The 21393-nt window shown below is 41.5% G+C and overlaps 1 protein-coding gene across 1 annotated transcript in view; it reads left to right on the top strand.

The window, feature by feature from the left end:
• Positions 1 to 21393, top strand: part of BRWD3 (bromodomain and WD repeat domain containing 3) — a 57484-nt gene that overhangs the window by 6687 nt on the left and 29404 nt on the right. Inside the window, exons 5-12 of the mRNA XM_068411720.1 lie at positions 2815 to 2965; positions 5419 to 5517; positions 12888 to 13048; positions 14826 to 15047; positions 16670 to 16770; positions 17462 to 17532; positions 18388 to 18488; positions 20167 to 20207. Of these exons, the coding sequence (XP_068267821.1) occupies positions 2815 to 2965; positions 5419 to 5517; positions 12888 to 13048; positions 14826 to 15047; positions 16670 to 16770; positions 17462 to 17532; positions 18388 to 18488; positions 20167 to 20207 (947 nt within the window). The remainder of the gene's footprint in view (positions 1 to 2814; positions 2966 to 5418; positions 5518 to 12887; positions 13049 to 14825; positions 15048 to 16669; positions 16771 to 17461; positions 17533 to 18387; positions 18489 to 20166; positions 20208 to 21393) is intronic.

Genomic DNA, 21393 nt, shown 5'->3' with positions numbered 1-21393 from the left:
ATGAAAATGTGCAGGGAAAGCAGCATGATACAGCCTTTCTGTAGTGTGGCAGGGTTCTGATCGCAGGTGGCAAGGCTGGTGAGCAGGGTGATGGATTTACCAACTTTCCTGGTCTGGGCAGCGATCGAGCAGATGTCTGGTGTCCTGAGCTGCTCAGCGTCTGGATGTCCCAGGCAGATGACCACCAGGCACGTGCAGATAACTGCCACGTGCGCCGTGAGTCTGGTGCAGCTGTCTTTCATCGTTGAATGTTGCTGGTCCACATGTGTTGAAGTTCGCTCCCTTTGCTCTTCTTTATAAAACTGTGGCTTAATCTGCGGATCTTTAAGCAGCAAAGTCCATTTCTGAGCAGATGCACCAAGTTAATCAGGACTGTTTGTTGAATAACTGTGCTCCCTCTCCACAGTAGGATATTTGCTGCCAGGCTTAATTCAGCACCTCTCTCTAGACATAGAATTGTGGTGCTACTTCAAAAATGGAGTGAAAAGGGAAGTGTTTTGCTGCATTACACTAGGAGAATGGTTTGGGCTTTCTGTGATATTTTATATTTCCAGAGAGAGTGGTATGGATTGTTTTTTTCCCTACCCTGGAAGTAAAATGTAAGATTCTACAGCTTCTGGATTGGTTACTCTTTTTCTTTTTAATCTTTTAATCTTCAGCTTGATAAATTGCTAGAATTGGCAATTGTTGACTGAGAAGCATGTTGCTAATTATCAGAGGTGTAAAAAAGGATTTCATGCTCAGATTTTATTAAATTGCAGATTCTGTCTTTAGAATTGCTGCTGTTTCACATCCTTTACATACTGAAGGGAGGCTAGCGCGGGATAATAAAATATTTTGTAGCATTAACACATAATATTTCAGGAATGAGTAAGAATGATAGGCAAATGCAAAAGTTTGGATAATCCTTTTATCTCATTTTGACTTCTTTTATATCATGTAATTTACAATGAAAGACAACTCATTCTTATACACTGAACTTCACCGCCTGTACAATTAAGAAGGTACCAATATAATTTTGGAAATCTATGATTTTTGGGGGAAAAAAAAATAAAGAATGGCTGGAGAAACCAGTCAGTGCAAGAGAGCATTCGTGGGGTCATTCCTTGATGCTCATGGTATGAGAAGTCATGGAATGGGACCATGTTAATGCCATCATCAGGTTTCTCTTCCCCACAGAGGTACGATTCTTCTGTGTCCATCAAAAGGCCAGACCATATCTTTAACATGAAGCCACTGAAAGGATGTGTGGAGAAGCCTGTATCACTTCTGTTAAGAGTTTCCATTCAGATTGGAAAGGTTTTGGTTGGTTTTAGTTAAATGATAATTTGTATGTGTCCTTAGAAAAGCCTTTGGGTTTTTTTTTTTTGGTTAAAATCCTGTTTGTGGGATGGTGTTGATCCTGCTGGTGATGCAGGTGATTACACTCTACAGCACATGACTCACTGCGCTGAGCCCCGTAGCACCACTGCTCTTGCCCAATTGGAACGAGTGTTTCCCAATGACATGTACTAATAATCTGTTTGATGACATAGTTCAGGGAACGATGTTTTGGCAGAAGTTCTGAGCAAAGCACTTACCTTTTCCTCCTTCCCGATGCGTGCTGCTCCCTCCGGTGTGCTGGGGCCGGAGCTGGGCATGTCCTTGGGGTCTGGGCAGGCAGGATACCAGGGCCTGTCTGTGGTGCTCTGCTGTTGAGAGAAGGGGTCTTGTTCCTTGCTTCCCACCAGCTCTGATGCTTCTCTAAATCACAGTCAGCTTTGCTAAACCTGGCAGAAAACACTTCCCTGTGACCAGACACATTTGAAGTGGTCGTGTAGGAGGAGGAGTGTGCGCAGGCACATGCCTGCTATTATTTCTTTACAATGAGCACTTTTATGGCCCTTTCGGGTCAGCTTTAGTATTATTTGACATGAGTTTGTGGCTTGGTAAAACAAAAAACTGGTTTATGACAATCTCTTTCTTCGTAATATTGCACCAGGTCCAAAAGTTGTAAATAGTTCTGATATAACTGTGTTATCCATCGTCAGTCACAGGTGCTTAAGAGCTGAGTGACCTGTTACTTTTGATCTTTAAAAAGGAGATGGATGTAGCTGTGTGTCCTGTGTTGGAGGAGCTAAATGAGCTCTGATGTTGAGTTTTTGCTGCCAGCTAGTAAATACAGCAGAAGTCAGGCAAGTGCAGGGTGTTCTGGATAATGAGGCACAATTTATTTGCTATTTGAACAGGCTGTTGGAAAAACTATTGTCTCTCCACAGAAAACAGTCTCTGTCTAAAGGGAAAAAAGAAGAATTTTTTTCCGACACGACAGATTAGGAGCCTACACATGTGGGTCTTAAAGATGCCTACTCCCAGGAGCTAAAAACTGGAGACTAGGTATTGCTGTTAGGATAATGTTTAGGGTTTTTAGCCTTTAGCACACATGCTTCTTACAGTGATGCGAGTGCCTGGCAAGGGTGTTTCAGCTAAAGATCTGTGAAAAGAATGAACTGAAAGGTAAAAAAGGCTTAAAAAAAGTCCCCAGGCAATACTTTGTTTGATCAGAGGACTGCACTGGGAACTCTTGAGTTTGTTTGTTATTAAGGGATATCTTAAATTACAGCTGTAGCTGCTACCACCTGGAATGTCTGGTCCGACTGTTTCAATGCTCCATGTCACATGAAAAGACATCTTTGGTATAATGAGTTTTGAGGGGGGTTTAGACTTGATTTCAGTAACTTTATTTGACTTTAACACTTGAATATGGATCAAACAAATACCAGTAGAAGCAGGAATAAAACAATTTTCCAACATCTGCGTTATTTGTGTGTTTAGGTGGCTGTCAATGCACACATCCCTCCGGATTATCTTCTTAGGATCTGTGAGAGACTTGGACCCCTCTTAGACAAGGAAATCCCACAGAGTGTCCTGGGTGTGCAGACTTTGCTGGGTGTCGGGCGCCAGTCTCTGTTAAGGGCAGCAAAAGGTAAGAGTCTCAATTTATGTGTGATTGAATTTTATTTTAATGATCAAAAGCCCTTTTGTTTCAATTCCTATTGTGGGATCTGTGTATGTCTGCATGAACCCTGGTTTGTTTCCTGTGCTTGTCAGCTCCTGCTTTCTTGTTGCAGTCTTGCTAAAGTACAGTTATTGCTGGTCCTGTTACATAGAGCTTTTTTTGGCTGAAAAGGCCATCTTAAGCAGCTCTTGCCTACAGTTGCCTGATGCTTCTCCTGCCTTCCCTTCTCAGCATGTTGGACTGATGTTTGTGTAAAACGATGCAATGAACTGGATTAGAGATGTGATCCAGCTGAAATATAGCCCTTTTTTTTTCATTTACACATCCCTGTGTCTAAAATAACCCAGCAGTCTCTATATTTTGCTGGGCTATTTTTCAGGCTGATTTGTTCCATTTGTTCTGTTATTTGATTCCCTGGCCGTGCAGGCAGATGTGTCAGCTTGAAGGGCAGGGTGGCATTTGGGGCAGCGTTTAGAGGGTGGGAGGAGGTGAGACTGATTTCTTCAGTGATAATTCCTGCTTGTCCTTGCTTAAAGTTAATTTGAACGAAGCCCCCCTTCCTTTCATGGCTAGAGCACCAGTCCTAGTCCTTTTGAAACTGCTCTGCTTGGGATAATGATCCCGAGAGCACAGTTTTGTGTTACAGCTAAACAGATCTGAGAGCCATCTGCTCTTGAAAAGAGCGGTTCCTCCCTCCATGCCCCTGCCACTTCTTCCCTGTAGGAACCAGAACTTTTTTGATCCTGTGATGTGCTGATTCAGAGAGCTGAAACGTTGCGAAATTTGTTATTGCTGTTGTAGTGGATTAAATTAGCTCATGGAAGGATCGGAGTGCTGGCAGTGACGCAGGCAGCGGGAGCATCGTTCTGGGAGAGGAGGAGGGATGGAAGAGCAGGACCTTCCTGTTCCAGTGGCAGTTGAGCACTTAATTTACTGCATCCTGTGAAGTCACCCTCTGATGCTAACAGGGACTGTAGCATTCTGCTGATCCACTGGGGATCACCCGGAGGGATGCACTGTTTGCAAACAAGTTTCCTTACGCGAAGTTTTGGGACTGAGTTGTTTTGCCTACACTTTGTTATAATTGGGTGGAGGATTTCAGGTTTGCAGGGAGGCCTGCAGAGAAACATTCCTTCCTTTCACATTCAGTTTGCATCTTAGAAGAAAACAGCAATGAAATGTAAAGAGAAAATAAACATTTTTGTGCAGGGCAACAGAAGTTTCTTAGGTGAATTAGGGGGCGGAGGCTAGATGAATGACTGAAAGATGCAGTGCTTCCTAAGCTGGGTGATAAATTTATTGCAAGGAGATTTCTACTAAATTTATGGTGTTTTTTTACCCTTCAGAAAAAGGTGCTGTGACATTGTGCCATTGGGTGTGTAAACCACACTCACTAATATGAAACCACGCTCACTAATAATATTGGGAAGCTACAAGCACAGCTGACATACATGGATTTCCGCTCCCCCAGTTGTGTATCAGTATGAAATTTCCATCTACCATTAGTATTTGTAGCTATTTTGATCTATTTTAGAAAGTTTGAGTGCTGTTTTTAATGTGTATCATTGTAATACTCTGTGGTACAGTTTGGGTTTTAATCAGAAAGTGTTCTCAGGAGTCTGAGTCAGGTAGGCTTGTGCACTTCATATTCAGAGCTCTAAATGGTGATACACAGATCCACCAATCTGTGGCACTGTCCTTCTGTTTCAGTCCTTACTCACCCTGGGAGCTCATTTCTCTCCTTCCAGATGGCCAGAAATGGAAGAAGTCCAGGTCTCATTTCTGAGGCACTCTGAACAGTCTCAGAAAAATCACTATTGTTCTAGAGGGGAGGCTCTGTGCAGCCAGTTGGCAGCAGATAGCTGGAGAGCCTTTAAAGAAAACAGTCTTCATTTTAAAAACAATGTTTTTTTGGGGGGGTGGGGTGCAAAGGGGAATCTGAAAGGAGGGCATATTGCCACTGATTGCAGGAAAACAGATTTATTGGAAAAAAAAAACCTCACTTCTCCCACTTTCAGGGAGCAAATGTGTGCATGTATGTGTATACTCAAATGCACAGTTCATAAGAAGAGATCCTGTATGTGTTAGGATTGTAGAAGGACTAAAAGCATGCCAAAGTCCAGTCCTGCCTCAGTAGAAAGTGCACCCACTTCTTTCATTCTCTTTCTTTCCATCAATTTAGACTCACTAGTTGCAGAAATGAAGTAAAAATAAGCTGAAACCATTTACAGTTGTATTGCCTAGGAACTAGAAATCAGAGCAGCAATCCTCTCTAAGTGTCAGATCTCTGACAGACTATTTAAAAAGACAGATCTTATTTTGGGATGCTGGGAGTGGTGCTTGATGCTAAGAAGACCAGGTCACTTGGACCTGGTTTGGCTGATTGTTTCACTAACCTGCTGTTAATCTTGCTGGTACAGACTTCAGACACACGCTATGGAAAGGATCTGCGTTTGCAGCTCTTCACAGAGGCCGCCCTCCAGAACTACCTGTAAATTATGGGAAACCACCAAACGTGGGTGAGTTTTGAAACACACATCAGGTGTTTTTTTTCTTCTCTGTATTTTTATTACTGTTCCAGCTGAAAGTTACGCTTACTGACTGAAACACTACTAAATAAATGGCTTCATAAATAAGGGAGAAATGCTTTGTTATACAGAAACAAGTGGCCTACACACTACAATACTGGGTACAAGTGGTTAAAACTTACATTGGGATGTGCTGTTCAAAATAGCTTAAAAGTATAGTACTACTGAAGGAAGGTTGGAGCTGAGTGGGAGTAGACCTCTTCTCCCAGGCAACTAGTGATAGGACAAGAGGACACAGCCTCAAGCTTCGCCAGGGGAGGGTCAGGTTAGACATTAGGAAGCATTTCTTCTCAGCAAGGGTCATTAGCCATTGGAAGGGGCTGCCCAGGGAGGTGGTGGAGTCACCATCTCTGGGGAGGGTTTAAGAAAAGCCTGGACATGGCACTTAGTGTCATGGTCTAGTTGCCATGGTGGTGTCAGGGCAATGGTTGGACTCGATGATCCCAGAGGTCTCTTCCAACCCGACTGATTCTGCGAGTCTGTGTAAAGTTTGCATTAATGGCTTTTTTTTTGACATTTTACCATGAATTAGTCTGAAAAAGGTTTCTCACTAACAACAGAATAACCCTTTTTATATTATTCAGGCTTGGATTTTCCATAATGTTAATACACATATTAAAACGTTGGGGCCATGTTGAAAAGCTTTGCACATCAACTTCCTCTTTGCAGGGCAATGTGCTTGAGTATTTTTATGATACACCCCCGTCATATGTACATATGCTTATAAGATCGAACAGGCACGATCGCAGGAGCATGGAGACAATCTTTTCATGCAGGGGTCTTAGCCAGAACAAAGTGCCTGGCTCTCAGAGAACTTTTTTTGCCTCAACAATTCCTTTTAGTTCGATTATGACAGAAAACAGACTGCTTGCAACATCCCTCCCCAAAAAGGAAATAATCCCCAAACCAACATTTGTGTGAATTCAGTTTCAGTTGTCCACACAGTTAAAGAACTCGTATAAAACTCAGATATATGTAAGCATTCAGCTTACATATCATCAAAAAGCTGCTCTGTTTTGCTTACACTGGAAAGTGTTTTCCTTGTATGGTCTGAACTTTCATTAACCATTTTTATAGTAAACAAATTTGATTCTTGCAGGCATAAGTATAAGTTGTGTCAGTCACGATTTGTTTCCTTGTTAGGGTGTTTTATCCGTATTTATGTGTGTTTGTGCAAATGTATAGGCTTTTCGTGGCTTGTTAGGAGATGCAGTCACGTACATTTCTCTCATCCCTTTGGAGATGCAGGGATGATGTTTCTGCTACGTCTCTTCCTCTGTTTGTGCTTCTGCACTTTCTCTCTCATTACTAAAAATTAACATTTGTCAGACACGAAAGTGACGAAGCCTGGGCTGTGTGTGGTTGAAATCGATAGCGTGCTTTGCATAAGGCCTGGGGTGGTGTGGCAGCAGTGTGACAGAGCAGCAAAGTTAATTATGGGCCTTCTGTATGAAAAAGGAACGGATATTTGCCTGGAACTAGTGCATAAGGAACTATTGCATTAGTACTTTTCCTGCCTTTGTCAAATAATTTATGAGTCATACTGTGGACATGAAAAAAGAAAACTATTTCCATACGCTAGTATGGTTACTTCTGTACGTATCTGTGTATTTATTCTTTTGGGCTGGTTCTGCAGTTACTTTATTGTTAGCAGTTGGGCTGATGGATTGCTAACAGGCTAAATTATAGATTACTGCACACACTCAGCTTCTATAGTTGTGTTTCTATAAGGGCTCCTGGATCAATTCTTTCATCAGAGGAGAATCAGACAGTGTGTTTCTGGCATATGGGGTGTTATTAATGAACCATACTCACAGATCCAACTTCAGCATTTGTCGTGCCATCGTGACAAAGGGCTGTGCTGCTTGTTTGGGGACTGTTTAGTGACTTGGAGAACAGAATGTTTTGCTGGTTTTGGTGTTTTCCTATGAATTGTGTTTTAAGAAATGCAAAGGTGTTCTATGGAAAAGGGTCTGTTATAGCCAGGAGTTAATTTTTGTAAGTGTTGGTTCCTGGAAGAATACAGTTCTCCTTGGTGTAAATACATAAACTACTGGTAAGAGAGGAGAATGGTTTGGTAGGAGATGCATTCTCCTGACAATGTGTATAAAGATTAAAATCAGAAGCTGGCTATACTTAAGCTGTACAGAGGGCAGGAGTTTGGTTTGGGGATTCCACGTTGTTAATCCTGAAGTGGAAGTCACAAAATCCTTCTGTGTATATTTGTGCCAAATCTATGTGTTTTTTCTGGTGAGTAGCGACAGCCACGGAATGTGTGTGTGAATGATGAAGAAGTATGCCCAACCTCTTTAATATTTTGCTGTAATTGTGAATTCTCATACTGTGCTGGCTTAGTCAGACAGAGTTGTCTGGAATTACTTGCTGAAGTAATAGACACCCATAATGGTGTGTGTTCATGAGTGAGACGGAATGATTGTGTAATCACCTGGGTAGACAGGTAAATAAGGTGTAGAAGTAGCAGCTAAAAGTATTCTTATATTATTTCCCTTCCAATGATGAAGATTTAAGCTTGCTGCCATAAGTGGGTTTTTCTTCTGCGAGACTGGGAGTGCTTGTGGTTGCCCTCCCAGTTGGAAGAGTCGCTGGCCGCAGTGGTTTGCCTTTGCGTCTGGATGGGGTTGGGATGGGACCTTCTGATCCGTACTCCAAAGGAAAAGAGCACGCACAGGGGAACTGGAGTGAGAGATCAGTGTTGCCTTTTCCCAGTGTGTTTGTGCAGAGTTGGGACTCTTCTGGCTTCTAAGAAAGCGCTGACCTGTGGAAGTCCATTCTCAGGAGCATGGTGTTTGTGTGTTGAGGTGTGGAGGTCTGGGGTGTTCTGCTGGGGGAGGAGAGGAAGGGAAAACGCCGTCATAGCTTTCTGCTGCTTACAGGATAACGCAGTGAATGTGGTGAGGATGGTCTTTTAGATGGTTTATTCACAGGTTTTGCAGCAATGGTGTGTTTAGGGCTCCCTTTGTGCTCTTCCAGTCAGAAAATAAAGATGGGTCATTCAGTACCTCAGCAACCTGAGTTACTCACACATGACAAACCTGCTTTGGAATGGTGTTTGGGTTTTGTCAGAGGCGCTTTTTTTTCACACAACACAAAGCAGATTAGAAAGAAGATTCTTTTCCCTCTTTAGTTAACCTGAATATGAAAATCCTTATGTGGGTAGCTGTTGTCAGTGAAAGTAACACAAAATTTGGAACCAGAAAGTTCATAGCATGGTCTGGATGCACAAGTCAGCTGTGTGGAAGCTTACAGTCAAGGTGATCCAGCTACCTCAGGCCTGCCAAATAGCAGTGCTCGAATGAGGTCAGAAGATCAATGGTGTTTCTCTGCTGTGAAGGCATTCCATGAGGTCAGCAGCTATGCAAGCTGGAACACTTTGTTCTTTTAGTGCTTTTACTGGGTCTAGCTGTCTTCGTGGCCACACATCGACTCTCTGAGAAGATATTTTGCATGTGTGAGCCAACTGTGTTGATTTCCCAGTGTTCTTATGAAATCCAGACTTGTGTTTCCTCTGCAGGCTGTGAGTGGTACCCGATCTTCGTGCTTGATCAGGCCCTACAATGAGGTCACAGCTTACTCACCACATGTCCTGGCTATATAAAATGTTATGTCCTCATTATGAAGTTATAGCGCTTATTTCAGAGGGTAAAATAGTATGATGTGAAGTCATCACCCTTAATACTAAAGAAACTATTTTTAAAACAAATATTTGTACCAGTATTCTGTTTTCTATTTTTGCTTGCAAAAAATGGAGTGAGGCAAGGGTTTATAGGGAGAGGAAGAATTCAAGCAGTTTGAAAACTGCTGTAGGTAGGTGACACATGAGCCAGCAGTGTGCCCAGGTGGCCAAGAAGGCCAATGGCATCCTGGCCTCTATCAGGAATAGTGTAGCCAGCCGGTCTGGGGAAGAGATTGTGCCTCTGTACTCGGCACTGGTGAGGCCGCACCTTGAATCCTGTGTCCAGTTCTGGGCCCCGCACTGCAAGAGAGACGTTGAGGTGCTGGAGCGAGTCCAGAGGAGGGTGACCAAGGTGGTGAAGGGTCTGGAGGGTCTGACCTCCGAGGAACGGCTGAGGGAGCTGGGGGTGTTTAGCCTGGAGAAGAGGAGGCTCAGAGGTGACCTTAGTGCAGTCTACAGCTACCTGAAGGGAGGTTGTAGCGCAGTGGGAGTCGGCCTCTTCTCCCAGGCAACCAGCGATGGGCCAAGAGGACACAGCCTCAAACTTCGCCAAGGGAGGTTCAGGTTGGCCATTAGGAAGCATTTCTTCTCAGCAAGGGTCATTAGGCATTGGAAGGGGCTGCCCAGGGAGGTGGTGGAGTCACCATCTCTGGAGGTGTTTAAGAAAAGCCTGGACATGGCACTTAGTGCCCTGGTCTAGTTGCTATGGTGGTGTGAGGGCAATGGTTGGACTCGATGATCCCAGAGGGCTCTTCCAACCCGATTGATTCTGTGATTCTGTTCTGTGATTCTGTGCTGAGGCTGGAGCAGGTTGTTCCCAGCACCTGCTAAGGAAGAGAAAGGCCACCTCTCCCGGCAGCATCAGTGGCATCTCTGCACCCAGGTAGTGCTCATTTCAGCAGCTAGGAGTGAAGAACTTCATCTGAGAAGGTGGCCTTTCCATTTGTGGACAAAACTAACTAGCTTTTCTTAACAAGACGACTAGATAACGCTCACTTTTCGTGTGAAATAACATCGATGCAGTTTTGAATGTTTTTCCTGGCAGGAAATATGAGGGGGTAGACTTGGCAGCTGCAATGCCCAGTGTGGCATGAAGTGCAACAGCAGCTGATTAGATAGGTTGCTAACAGTTTTTAGGGCTAAGATGTTGCTAATTCTCTGTGCAGGAATCAGGGTTTTTTTTAATGCTTTTAGGCTTTATGAGTACAATAACTTCATAGTAATGAAGAAAGCAAACTTCACGGGGCTTTTTGTCGTGTGTGTGTGATTCCCTATTTGATATTATGTATTAACCTTCTACCAAAAATACTGAGAGCTGGAATTGAGGATGTTTGTTTTGTTTCGTGGTGGGGGTTTACTTTGCAGTTCCTTTGAAGGCAGCGATAGTTTATAAACTGTGGGAAGACAAAAAGCTCAGTCACAGCTTTGTGTGTGGGGCATACATTTCTGGTACACCCTCAGCATTTTTACAGTGAGGGTCAGAAACCTTGAAAACTTGCTACTTTTTGTTGATAAAGATGGTGCTCCTTATGACACAACAATAGTTCTCTATTTGTCTGAAACTCATGATTGAAGCATTTCATAAGCAGTGCTTTTTATTTTTAATTATTATTTTAAATTAGGAGTCTTGTCCCCATTGTGCAAATAGGGAAATAGACACAGAAAAAAATGAAATTACTTTCACATCGTCTGAAGCTGGACTGATTGCAAGTGTGGGAATTGATGGGAAAAGTTAGGTGCTGAGTGCCAAAGGAAAGGCTGGGTGAGTGAGGTGCCTGACTGTTCATTGTACCTTTTAGTGTTTCCTTCATGTGATTTTCAACAAACAGCAGTGGTAACTTTTCAGAAGGGAACACTGTAGTGCACAGAAGGTATTGTGATTAGTGGGAATATTTGGAAATGCGAGTACAGTTTGATTCACACAGTTCTTTGTGTGGTTAAAAAAAAATGTGCAAAGCCGTTTGGAATTGTTTAAAGGCAGATACACTGTTAGTATGTGTTGGAGCGAGTCCAGAGGAGGGCGACCAAGCTGGTGAAGGGTCTGGAGGGTCTGACCTCCGAGGAACGGCTGAGGGAGCTGGGGGTGTTTAGCCTGGAGAAGAGGAGGCTCAGAGGTGACCTTAGTGCAGTCTACAACTACCTGAAGGGAGGTTGTAGCGCAGTGGGAGTTGGCCTCTTCTCCCAGGCAACCAGCGATAGGACAAGAGGACACAGCCTCAAGCTTCGCCAGGGGAGGTTCAGGTTGGCCATTAGGAAGCATTTCTTCTCAGCAAGGGTCATTAGGCATCGGAAGGGGCCGCCCAGGGAGGTGGTGGAGTCACCATCTCTGGAGGGGTTGAAGAAAAGCCTGGCCATGGCACTTAGTGCCCTGGTCTAGTTGCCATGGTGGTGTCAGGGCAATGGTTGGACTCGATGATCCCAGAGGGCTCTTCCAACCCGAGTGATTCTGTGATTCTGTAAATTATTTAAGCGTTGAAAGGCACAGCAGAATTATCATATTGCTAAATGGTTACATCTCTGTGTTGGCATAACAGTGTCCACAGTGTGGGGGAAAGGGAGGTGTAGTATTTTTAAGAACTTAGCTTTTAAGCTGGCAAACTTAAATAGTAAATAAAATAATGTGTAGGCAAACCTGACGGTGCCTTTGTACAGCATTTATCGCGACGGGATCTCTGTGCCCTCCTGTAAGAGGTGGGGAAAAAGGGTTAAAGATTTCACTTTTACTTTGCTAGGGGAGACAGTTTCATTTAAAAGTTCCTGTATAATATCAGGTATCAATTGAATAGTAGGTAGATAGTAAATTAATTTGGTTTAGTGTATTTTGCTTTTTTGTACTGATGAATATGTGTTTTTACATGAAAAACAAATATTGACTGAAGGTGAGGTCATGCTGGGAGCCCGAGGACTTTTGCAAGCATCTACACCTTTTCTGCAACTTTTTTTCTTGTATGGAGTGTTTCAATTGCATCGAGTGATTAAAAAAAGTCCAAATTTCAGAGCATAAAACTGAGAAACCAAAATACTTTCTGTAAATCTGGAAACAATTTCTTTTCCTTGCTCATTTATCTCTCTGCTTGTGTATAAATACTTCAGTCTTACTAACCAGTAACACACTTCTGTATATTTATAACCCATTGAAATGATGCTTCTTGACTTTGTAGATTTTTTTTTAACATATTCCATAATCTTTTTTTGTGCAGATAGGCAATGTTATGATGATACAATTAAGAAAGTGGGTCAAGTTGTTCACTATACTTTTAAGCTAAAGGATTGAATTGAAAAGCTAGAATAAATGTATCTGTTGCCTGTTCGTGAATTGAACGTTGGAATAACTTCAAGTTGTGGTAGGAACCTTTTATTTTGCTTTAATTTGTGTATAAGAAAGCAGGTGCAGTGTGTGGTGTGGTAGATGTTGAAAGGTTTCATCTGGAGTGGGCTTTCTTTTTACCAGACTGTACAGAATGTTCTGATAAGGTGGAAGAGGTTCAGATTTATGGATTATAATAATACAGTTGTTACCAAACATTATATTTGATTTAATATTTACTTGGAGTTCCGGACAAAATTCATGTCTTAGTTTTCTTTTTATTTTGTTTTTCTCTGCCAGTAAATATAATTTCTGCCAGGCAATTAACTGGATGTGGACGTTTCAGCCACTTGTTCCCAACATCCACCTACCAACACATGAAGATGCATAAGAGGATTTTGGGGCATCTGTCATCTGTTTATTGTATCGCCTTCGATCGCAGTGGGAGAAGGATTTTTACAGTAAGTTTGAAAAGTGTACTTTTCTTGGAAGATTGCTTTGCCTGGTTTGATTTCTCTCTTTCTTGAGTCCCTCAACAGCCTCTTAGTTACTGATTGAGGTGCAGACACGGCTTCCAGAAAAAGAAAGGAAGAAAAATCTTGAAATGTATGGAAACCCCATCTCTTTCTATGCTAATTGTCACTTTTCACTTGACCTGGTGTTTTAAAATTGCTCACAGCTCTGGTAGACTGAAACTTAGTCAGCTGTTTGCTTCCCCGTGTAGGACCTTACAGTAGCGTTGGTCTGGTCCAGAGCTTGCAGCTCTCACTTGAAACACGTGCTTATTTTTCTTTATTATCTTTCTTACTGAACGACACCTGCAGTATTTAGGATTTGGAATTAATTTGCATGCTGCTTGCTGGGTGAAATCTTAACCCTTTTTTTAATACTACACTTTACCTTTCGGTAATCTTGGAAACTCTGGCAACCCTTCCCTTGTGTTTCGGTAAAAACTTGATGATAAATAGACAACCTCATTATTTCATCTGCAATTTACTTCTCTGCTAAATTTTCTTTCTAGAATTTGTAGTACGTCAGTGAATATATGAATATTACTTTAAGTTTTTCTCCAGCATATATTAACATAGATTTCCGTGATACTGCCCTTGCTTTTTGTTCTGCAGATTTAAAAATTAACAGATTTTTCAAATTAATAATGCAACTTTTAACTGTTAATCCCTGTCTTGTCTTGTCTTTGCCCTTATCTCTTACCAGTAGGTGTTCAGAAACAGATTGCCTGGCAGGCTAATTGTTGTCTTTGTGTTCTTCTCCACTCCTTATGAATTGGTCAAACAGAGATGTTATTAATGATAATTACTCCAGGTCATAGTGAGGACTTTTCCGTTTGTTTACGCCATAAAAAATCTTTCTCATCTGCAGTTACGTGAAGAACTGAGTGATTTGTGTTTGAACTTAACTGCAGGTTAGAAAATGGAATTTAAAGTCAAATGATGTTGATATTGCAGTTGGTTTTAGCGTGTTATGTTTCTGAGTATATAGTGGCAATCCTGGCCACTGTTAGTATTCTTTGGAAAAGTCTGTGAACTGCCTAAAAATCCTTGGTGATATTGGGATTGTGTATGAAATTATGTAGCTGCTACTATAGGTAAAAATATTTTACACTGCTCTGTGTTGGATCTGCTTTTGAATTGTGTCCTGTCCTGAACTGAAATCTCACTGACACAGCATTTGGAGTTCTTTGGTCCAGCTTTCTTCTCTTAACAGAAATTGAACCTCGTGGTACCGCTGCCTCACAGCTCCAGGAGCACGGCAGAGGCTCTGAGGTCCCTCAGATGCTGAAGTGCTATTTTTCCTCAGACCTTAACTTTCCTTAGACCTTAAGTCTTATTTGTCACTTTGATTTTACTGCTGGCTTGATCCAGCTCACACAGATAAATATGTCTTTTGGTAGTATGTAATGAAACACTTTATCTTCTTAAATCTGCCTTAATTATTACTGAACTGAACTGAGAGGAGTTGTATTAGCAGCAGTAATCCTATCTTAGTATGAAACATAAGACAGTGGCTTCTATTTTATAAATATCTCAATCCCTGACCCCACAAGATGATTCCCAACTCCAATAGCTGTGCCTCCGTGGAATCCCACTGAAGCTGCTCTTCTGGCAGGTTCAGGGCGCAGTGGTGCTTTAGATACTTGTTCACCTGCAGTGTACCTGTGTATTATGTACACATAACATATTATTTATATAATCTTTGGAAATTTTTGTGTGGCATTAGGGGTCAGATGATTGTTTGGTCAAAATCTGGGCTACAGATGACGGGCGCCTGCTCTCAACATTGCGAGGACACTCGGCTGAGATTTCTGACATGGCTGTTAACTACGAGAACACGCTGCTTGCTGCAGGCAGCTGTGATAAAGTGGTCCGAGTGTGGTGTCTTCGAACCTGCGCCCCAGTCGCAGTGCTGCAGGGCCATTCAGCTTCCATTACTTCCATACAGGTAAGGAATGACCTTTTTTCCTAAACCCTTGAATTCAAACGGTAATAAGAGATGTGGGTAGCAATCAGGGATAAAACTTATCTTTTCATCTCTGGCAGTGTCCATTTGCCCCAGCTCGAGGGTGGTGTTCCCTGGCAAACTCACTCCTGCGCAGTGAGGGGGTGATCCTGCTTCTTCTGTCTGCCTTTAACTCTGTGGTCTCATTGCTTCTTCCTCAGATCTAGCAAACGTGTGGTCACCAGGAGCATCAGATCAAGTGGCTGAGCCAGGGGGACATGACTGGTGTTTGCTGGCTGTCCTTGCACAGCCACTGACCCAACAGGCGTTTGTTCATAGAGAACGTTTATTTTTCAGAGGGATGCTGTTAGCTAAAAATCCTTACTCCACATTTCTTATTTGCTCCTTATCTTAGCCTGTACCATAAGGAGATGTTCTGGATCTTGTAGCATATGTAGACACTGCAGCAGCCACGGTACAGCACAGATCAGGGTTTGCAGAGAATCTGCCCTTGTGCCTGGGCAGTTCCAGTTGGTGGCAAGTGCCCAGTGAGCAATAGCAAAGCGGGGAAAAAATGACTGAACTTCCAGCACTCAGTTCTCTCGTGGTGGCACAGTCAATAATGGCTGGTAATTTGCACTTTATTTGCTTTAAAGAAAACCCCAACAGCCAGGCAGAAACCTCCAACAAAACAGAATTCCAGGGTAAGGAAGACAATCCCTGCAATTTGGCAGGTTGTGCACACGGAGGGGAGAACGAGTGGGGATGTTTGGCTCAGAATCCCTCGCTTCTGGAGCCTTGCTGCCTTTGATTCATCAGCCTTCTCCAACATGCCAGTAGTCCCTGGGAGTCTTGTTTCTCCTCCTCTTGCCTACGCTCCCAATTTTTCTGATTCGAACTATGTTGCATGTTTCTTTGATTGTTTTGGAGATGTAATTTACAACCTGGTTTTGTGTTCTGTATATTATTTATATTTTATATATATATATATATATATATATATATATATATATATATACACCCACATTCCTGACAAGCTTTTGGTAAAACTCTGGTAATTTAGAAAATAATCAGTCATGGCTTTTTGAGGAAACAGTGCTTGATTCCTTTATCAAATTACCAGGTAGCCAGAGGATTAAAGGTGTTGCTGCAGTTGTGAAATTGAAGTGAGAGGCTTCAGAATGAAAAACTTTCCCATTCCTTAGAGAGGTTCAGGAAGAGGGAGGGAGTGGGAGTCCTACTGTGCTGCTGTTCTTTGTTGGCCTTGGATGCAGGAATTATTTTTGTCTTTGTTACCATTTTTGATCCAGTTCTGTCCTAAAAGAGGTATTTCCTCATCTTGTTGCCCCATTAAGAGGGTCTAGGCTTGTTTCATTTCTCCTTTACTAACTTTTGTGTGGTAGGAACAAAGACTTGCTAGTCAAAATGTAGGTATTTTGCATTCCTTGGCTGTGTTTTTATGCAAGTTCAGATTCTGTGCTTATCCCTGATCCTGCGCTCTCTGCTCCTGGGGAGAAAGATAATATGTTTGTGAAAAAGATTCTTGTCAACGTCCATTTACAAGCTTCCAGCATGTACAGGGAGAAAGAAATTAGCTGGTTTAACTGTTACAACTTTATTTTTAGTTCTCTCCAGCAAGGAAAGGAACAACACGATACCTCACTTCTACTGGTGCTGACGGAACAATCTGTTTCTGGCAGTGGCACGTTAACACCGTGAAATTTAAGTAAGCCTGTCTAGATAATTATAATGATCTTAAAGGATGAATTTCTCTTCAGTTTTAGCGTGGATAGGAATGCTGGGATAATTAAATAAGGGCGTGTTCTTTCTCAATAAACAAGTTTCTTGGGATATGTTTTCCTATAGACACACTGTGTGAGTGCCATGCCCAGTGTGTGGGGCAGGGAGCTGGGGGGTCTCTGGCCTTACAGCCCAGGGGGGAGGCAGAGATCAGGGCTACTATTTCTGTGGTTTGTGCTTTGCAAGCCAGTGTTGTGGAAGGATTTTCAGCTTCCTCCTAAATCCTGATGCAGAATGTACAGGCAGAAGAATTTCGTTGCTTTTAATGAGAACACACATATGTAGATGGCATCAGACCCATATTTAATAGGGAGTAAATGCTGTTAGACTGATGGTTTGCCAGGTTCTGTTTTAAATAGTTTTGAATTGGTGAGTATCATGATAAATAAGTTAAATAGTCTTTTCAATTTAGAAAATGATGGTTTTCTTACTAAACTAGAGGAAGAAAATTACTAAAATGAGAAATAACTTCTAGCAAACTTAGGTGAGAATTCTGAAATAAAGAGATTTAGGATGGGCATATTGACCTTAGCCTGCTGAGCTGCAGTGCACTGTTCTTGTTGAATGGCATTGGAATAAAATAATGAAAAATAAAAATGTTGTGTTGTTGCAAATAGGGATCGCCCTGTAAAGTTTGCAGAGAGGTCCAGGCCTGGTGTTCAGATCTCTTGTTCATCCTTCAGTTCTGGTACGTACGCATTGTAAGGTAGCTGAAGGTATTTTATGAACTGTAATTCCTTTACTGACATGACTGTTGCTTCTTTTTAAATATGAATGGTATTAAACATTTTTTTCAGTTAATTCCAGCACTGTCAAATTGTGATTGTTTGAAACTTTCCATGCTAAGCATCTGCCCCAAACTTTTTTTTATTCTATAATTTAAGCTAAAATGTCTTGACCCCTTCCAAGGAAAGCTGTACTTTCAGGCTGTTGTTTTGCACATTAGAGCTTTTTCTTTGTTAAAATCCTTTTAAGCTTTCTTCTTGTTAAGTTTTTGAGTGAAAAGTTCTTGAAATCTGGCAGCCAGGTGACTTCTGCTGATCTTCCAAATTTGGATAAGTTCTAGGAGGATCAATTCAATGCGTTTAAAAATATCAGCTTAATTTACATCCTTTGTTGCAGCTTTGAATTCTCAAAAATGGTGATTTTTACAAGCAAAATTATGTAATTTCTCATTAATTTTTGCTTTCTGAAATTGAGAGCTACTCTAGAGCCATGTGAGCCTTGCCCACGTTCCTTTTTTAAAACCAGAAATCCTGAAATTACTAAAAGTGTTTCAGTGCTGTAAACTACACAATAGTGCCCTTTTTGTGCAACATCATAAATAGAACAAACGTTACAAGAAAATAGCTTAATCACTGACGGTCTGAGAAAATACAGATCAAAGCAGAAGTTGTCAGAGTTAACTTTTTTTTGTTCAGGACATACATTTTGATTACATTTTCTGTTTAAAACTGTAGTTTGCTGCCTTGACAATAAAGCAGTAATTAAAATAAGTTGTGCCTTGGATGGCTTTTCTCACAGAAAACACTGTCTCTCTTAGGTGGCATGTTCATTGCAACAGGTAGTACTGACCACGTGATAAGGATTTATTATTTGGGCTCAGAATCTCCGGAGAAAATGGCTGAGTTAGAATCTCATACGGTAAGAGACGAATCAGAGAGCAAATGTTTTTGATCTCCATTTTACCTTATTTCAGAAACTGGGGTTTTGTACATCCTATTTGACTTATTTTCTGTCTTTAGAATTTAGTTGGCTTTCAACAGTGTGGTATTTAAATGCCTGGAAATTTGTGGTAGGTTTATTTTTAAATTCCTCTGAGGCAGGAGATGTGTTCAAAATATGTTTTATGGATTTCCTTCCCAGAGGAAACTGAGGGACAAGGTGATTTTCCCATATTCTTGAAGAAAGTCTGTGTTGGAATGAGGCATTAAAGCAGTTTTCATGCACGATGTCATTTTTCCTATTAAAATTAGAGTTGAGTATTTAACTTTAGTCGTGACCACAAATCCACATAACAAGAAAAAAACAAACTAATTCTGGTTTTAGAGTGTGCAGTCAAACTTTGGATCATGATGGCAGTTTCCTTTAGAAAATAGGATGTTTTTAAGCTTGTTTTTTCTCAGGTAATGCAGAAGGGTTCTCGTAAAAACTCAAACTATTTAAAATACATGTACAATGACTTTCAGTGTTAGTTTTCAAGTTTGAGTCTTGATAGCTTTTATTAAGACCATTAAGTGTTGCAATTTTGATGAAACCCAATAGAAAAGCATCACTAAACAGTATCAAATCCTTCCTTGTTTCTTAGTTGTTACTGAGAGCAGGTGATGATTGCATGTTTATTATGTGCATGGTAAACAATATATCAGAAAGGCAGCAACACTGGTAGGGCTGTCACTTGTGAGGGGTTTGGAGCATTTATCTCTGGAGCTTAATAGCCCAGTTGCCCACCTTAATATGTTACAGATTAAGGCTGAGGTCTAAATTGATTCACTGAACTTCCCTGGGAGTCATAGATCTCCCATTTAAGTCTTGGAGCTCCAAGCCAACAAATCTAATAAGTATTTTGCTCACAAAAGAAAAAATGTTTTCTATATTTGGCAGTTCAGGTTTGGAATAAACTCTAATTCCTTTAATTTTGGAAAGTCTGCTCTTCTTAATACAACAGACTGCTGTCAGCCCACTCCTGAAAAAAGATCCCAAATTGGACACTTGGTTATCAGGAGCTAGAGGCATCAGTGGGAGTACAGCTAGCGAGTGCCTGTAGCCAACACAAGTATTTAGCAACATAAAAAACAGGCAAAACCATGTCTAAAATGTAGCATTTGTTTCTCAACAATTGAGAAGTGGACATAAAGCCAAGGTTTGCATTTTTTTTTTATTAAATATTTTGATGTGCCTTATTCCTGCTAACTCTGTGGAGTATGAAAGGTGCAGGGTTTCCCAGGCAGAGCATACCCTGGTGTGTGCATGGCCCTGTGGCCCTGTGCAGGAGGACTGTGCTCTGGCAAGAACAGAGCTGCTGCAGCTTCTTCCCCCTGAACGTCTAAGTATCAGGGAGACTGAGTTGGAAATTGTTTCTGTCTCTGAGCTCCTTGTGGAGCAACACGAAACCATCGCCTCGCTAAAGTTTCCTATTTCAATGTCTAACACAATGTGTCTGGGGAAGTTTTAACTTCAAATGTGACTTTTCTGTTCTCGAATGTTGTAGGAGATGTATGGGAACATGCAATTTGCTAAACAGAAGCTTATTAAGATCTTTCTGGATGAGTGTTCCAGCTTACAAAGCACTTAATACTATTTTTTCCTCCCTCCCATTTAGGACAAAGTGGTTGCCGTCCAGTTCTGTAACAATGGTGACAGGTGAGTGGCTGTCCTGGGATTTTGGCATGAGAAGGATGGTATTTCATTTTCCAAATAACTTTGCAGAGAAAATTTGGTGCGACAGGATGACTGCACATGGGCTCTGGTTAATCTTAGACAAATTATTTAAAATATATTGCAAGATGTATGTCATACCCATGAGCTATCCAGTCCTGTTAGAACAAGATGAAAAATAAGCACATATACATATTTATTTATCTGTGTGGCTCTTGTTTGAGTTAGTGGTGTTTGGGCATCTTTTTTTCTGGAGCTGCGGGAAGCAAAGGGGTAACATGGTGACTTCCACATGTCTGTGTGCCAGCCCACTGCTGATGGCCAAGTTGGAGGCAAAGGAAAGGCCAAGATACCACTGACAGTAGCACTTTCAGTAGCTGTTGCATTCAAAGGAGATATTTCCCTTGTTTCTGTACTAGGGCACAGATGAGGAAGCCACCTTATCCTCTTTTTCAACTGCTCTTGCTCTGTCCTCTCTGTAGTAAGTTGTATGGGAAAGTGACACTGTCTTCCAAAGGAGTATGATCTCAGATTAGCATCTGAGGAATGCTGCCTGCTCTTGACTGAAAGGGTGTGCAAGCTCAGTGCAGTCATTTATGAAAAGATAAACTTGAGAAGGGAAACAAAAGTTGGTGTGTTGTCAGAAATGAGATGGAAGGAAATCAAGGAAATAATGGCATCTAAATGATGAGTGTCATGCGTAAGGAAAACAAGGAACCTTGTATCTTGGAGGGTTTTTTTTTCATTACTTCACTGTGTTCTTATTTATGAGCTGTATGAGAATCATGTTGAAGCTGATAGTATTGTTGATAGATTATGTATCTGTTGGGGTTTATTTGTTAAATTTACTTCTCTTGCATATGTTTTCTGTATCACTTATACCAGGTGGGGACCAGAAAGCAGCCAATGATGAGCATAATGTGAAAACATTTTCCAAATAATATGACATTGCTGATATGTTGCTGAAACATAAGGCCATCCACCCTTTACTGTCTGTCTGGTTTAATTCCTTGGGGAATGATTTCTTCTGCCAGGCTGTCTCTGGGCACACTGAATAAGCAAGTTGTCTCTTCTGGTGCTCAGAGTTCTGAAAAATAGAGGGAGAATGTTTCTTTTCATATGCACACTCATAAGAGCTCAATTTCTGTGAGGTTCTATAGTGATAAGGGTG

Source organism: Nyctibius grandis, chromosome 13 (genome assembly GCF_013368605.1).
Source record: "Nyctibius grandis isolate bNycGra1 chromosome 13, bNycGra1.pri, whole genome shotgun sequence".
NCBI lineage: Eukaryota > Metazoa > Chordata > Aves > Nyctibiiformes > Nyctibiidae > Nyctibius > Nyctibius grandis.
The sequence above is the reverse complement of the archived record's forward strand: the minus strand, read 5'-3'. Positions and strand labels throughout refer to the sequence as shown.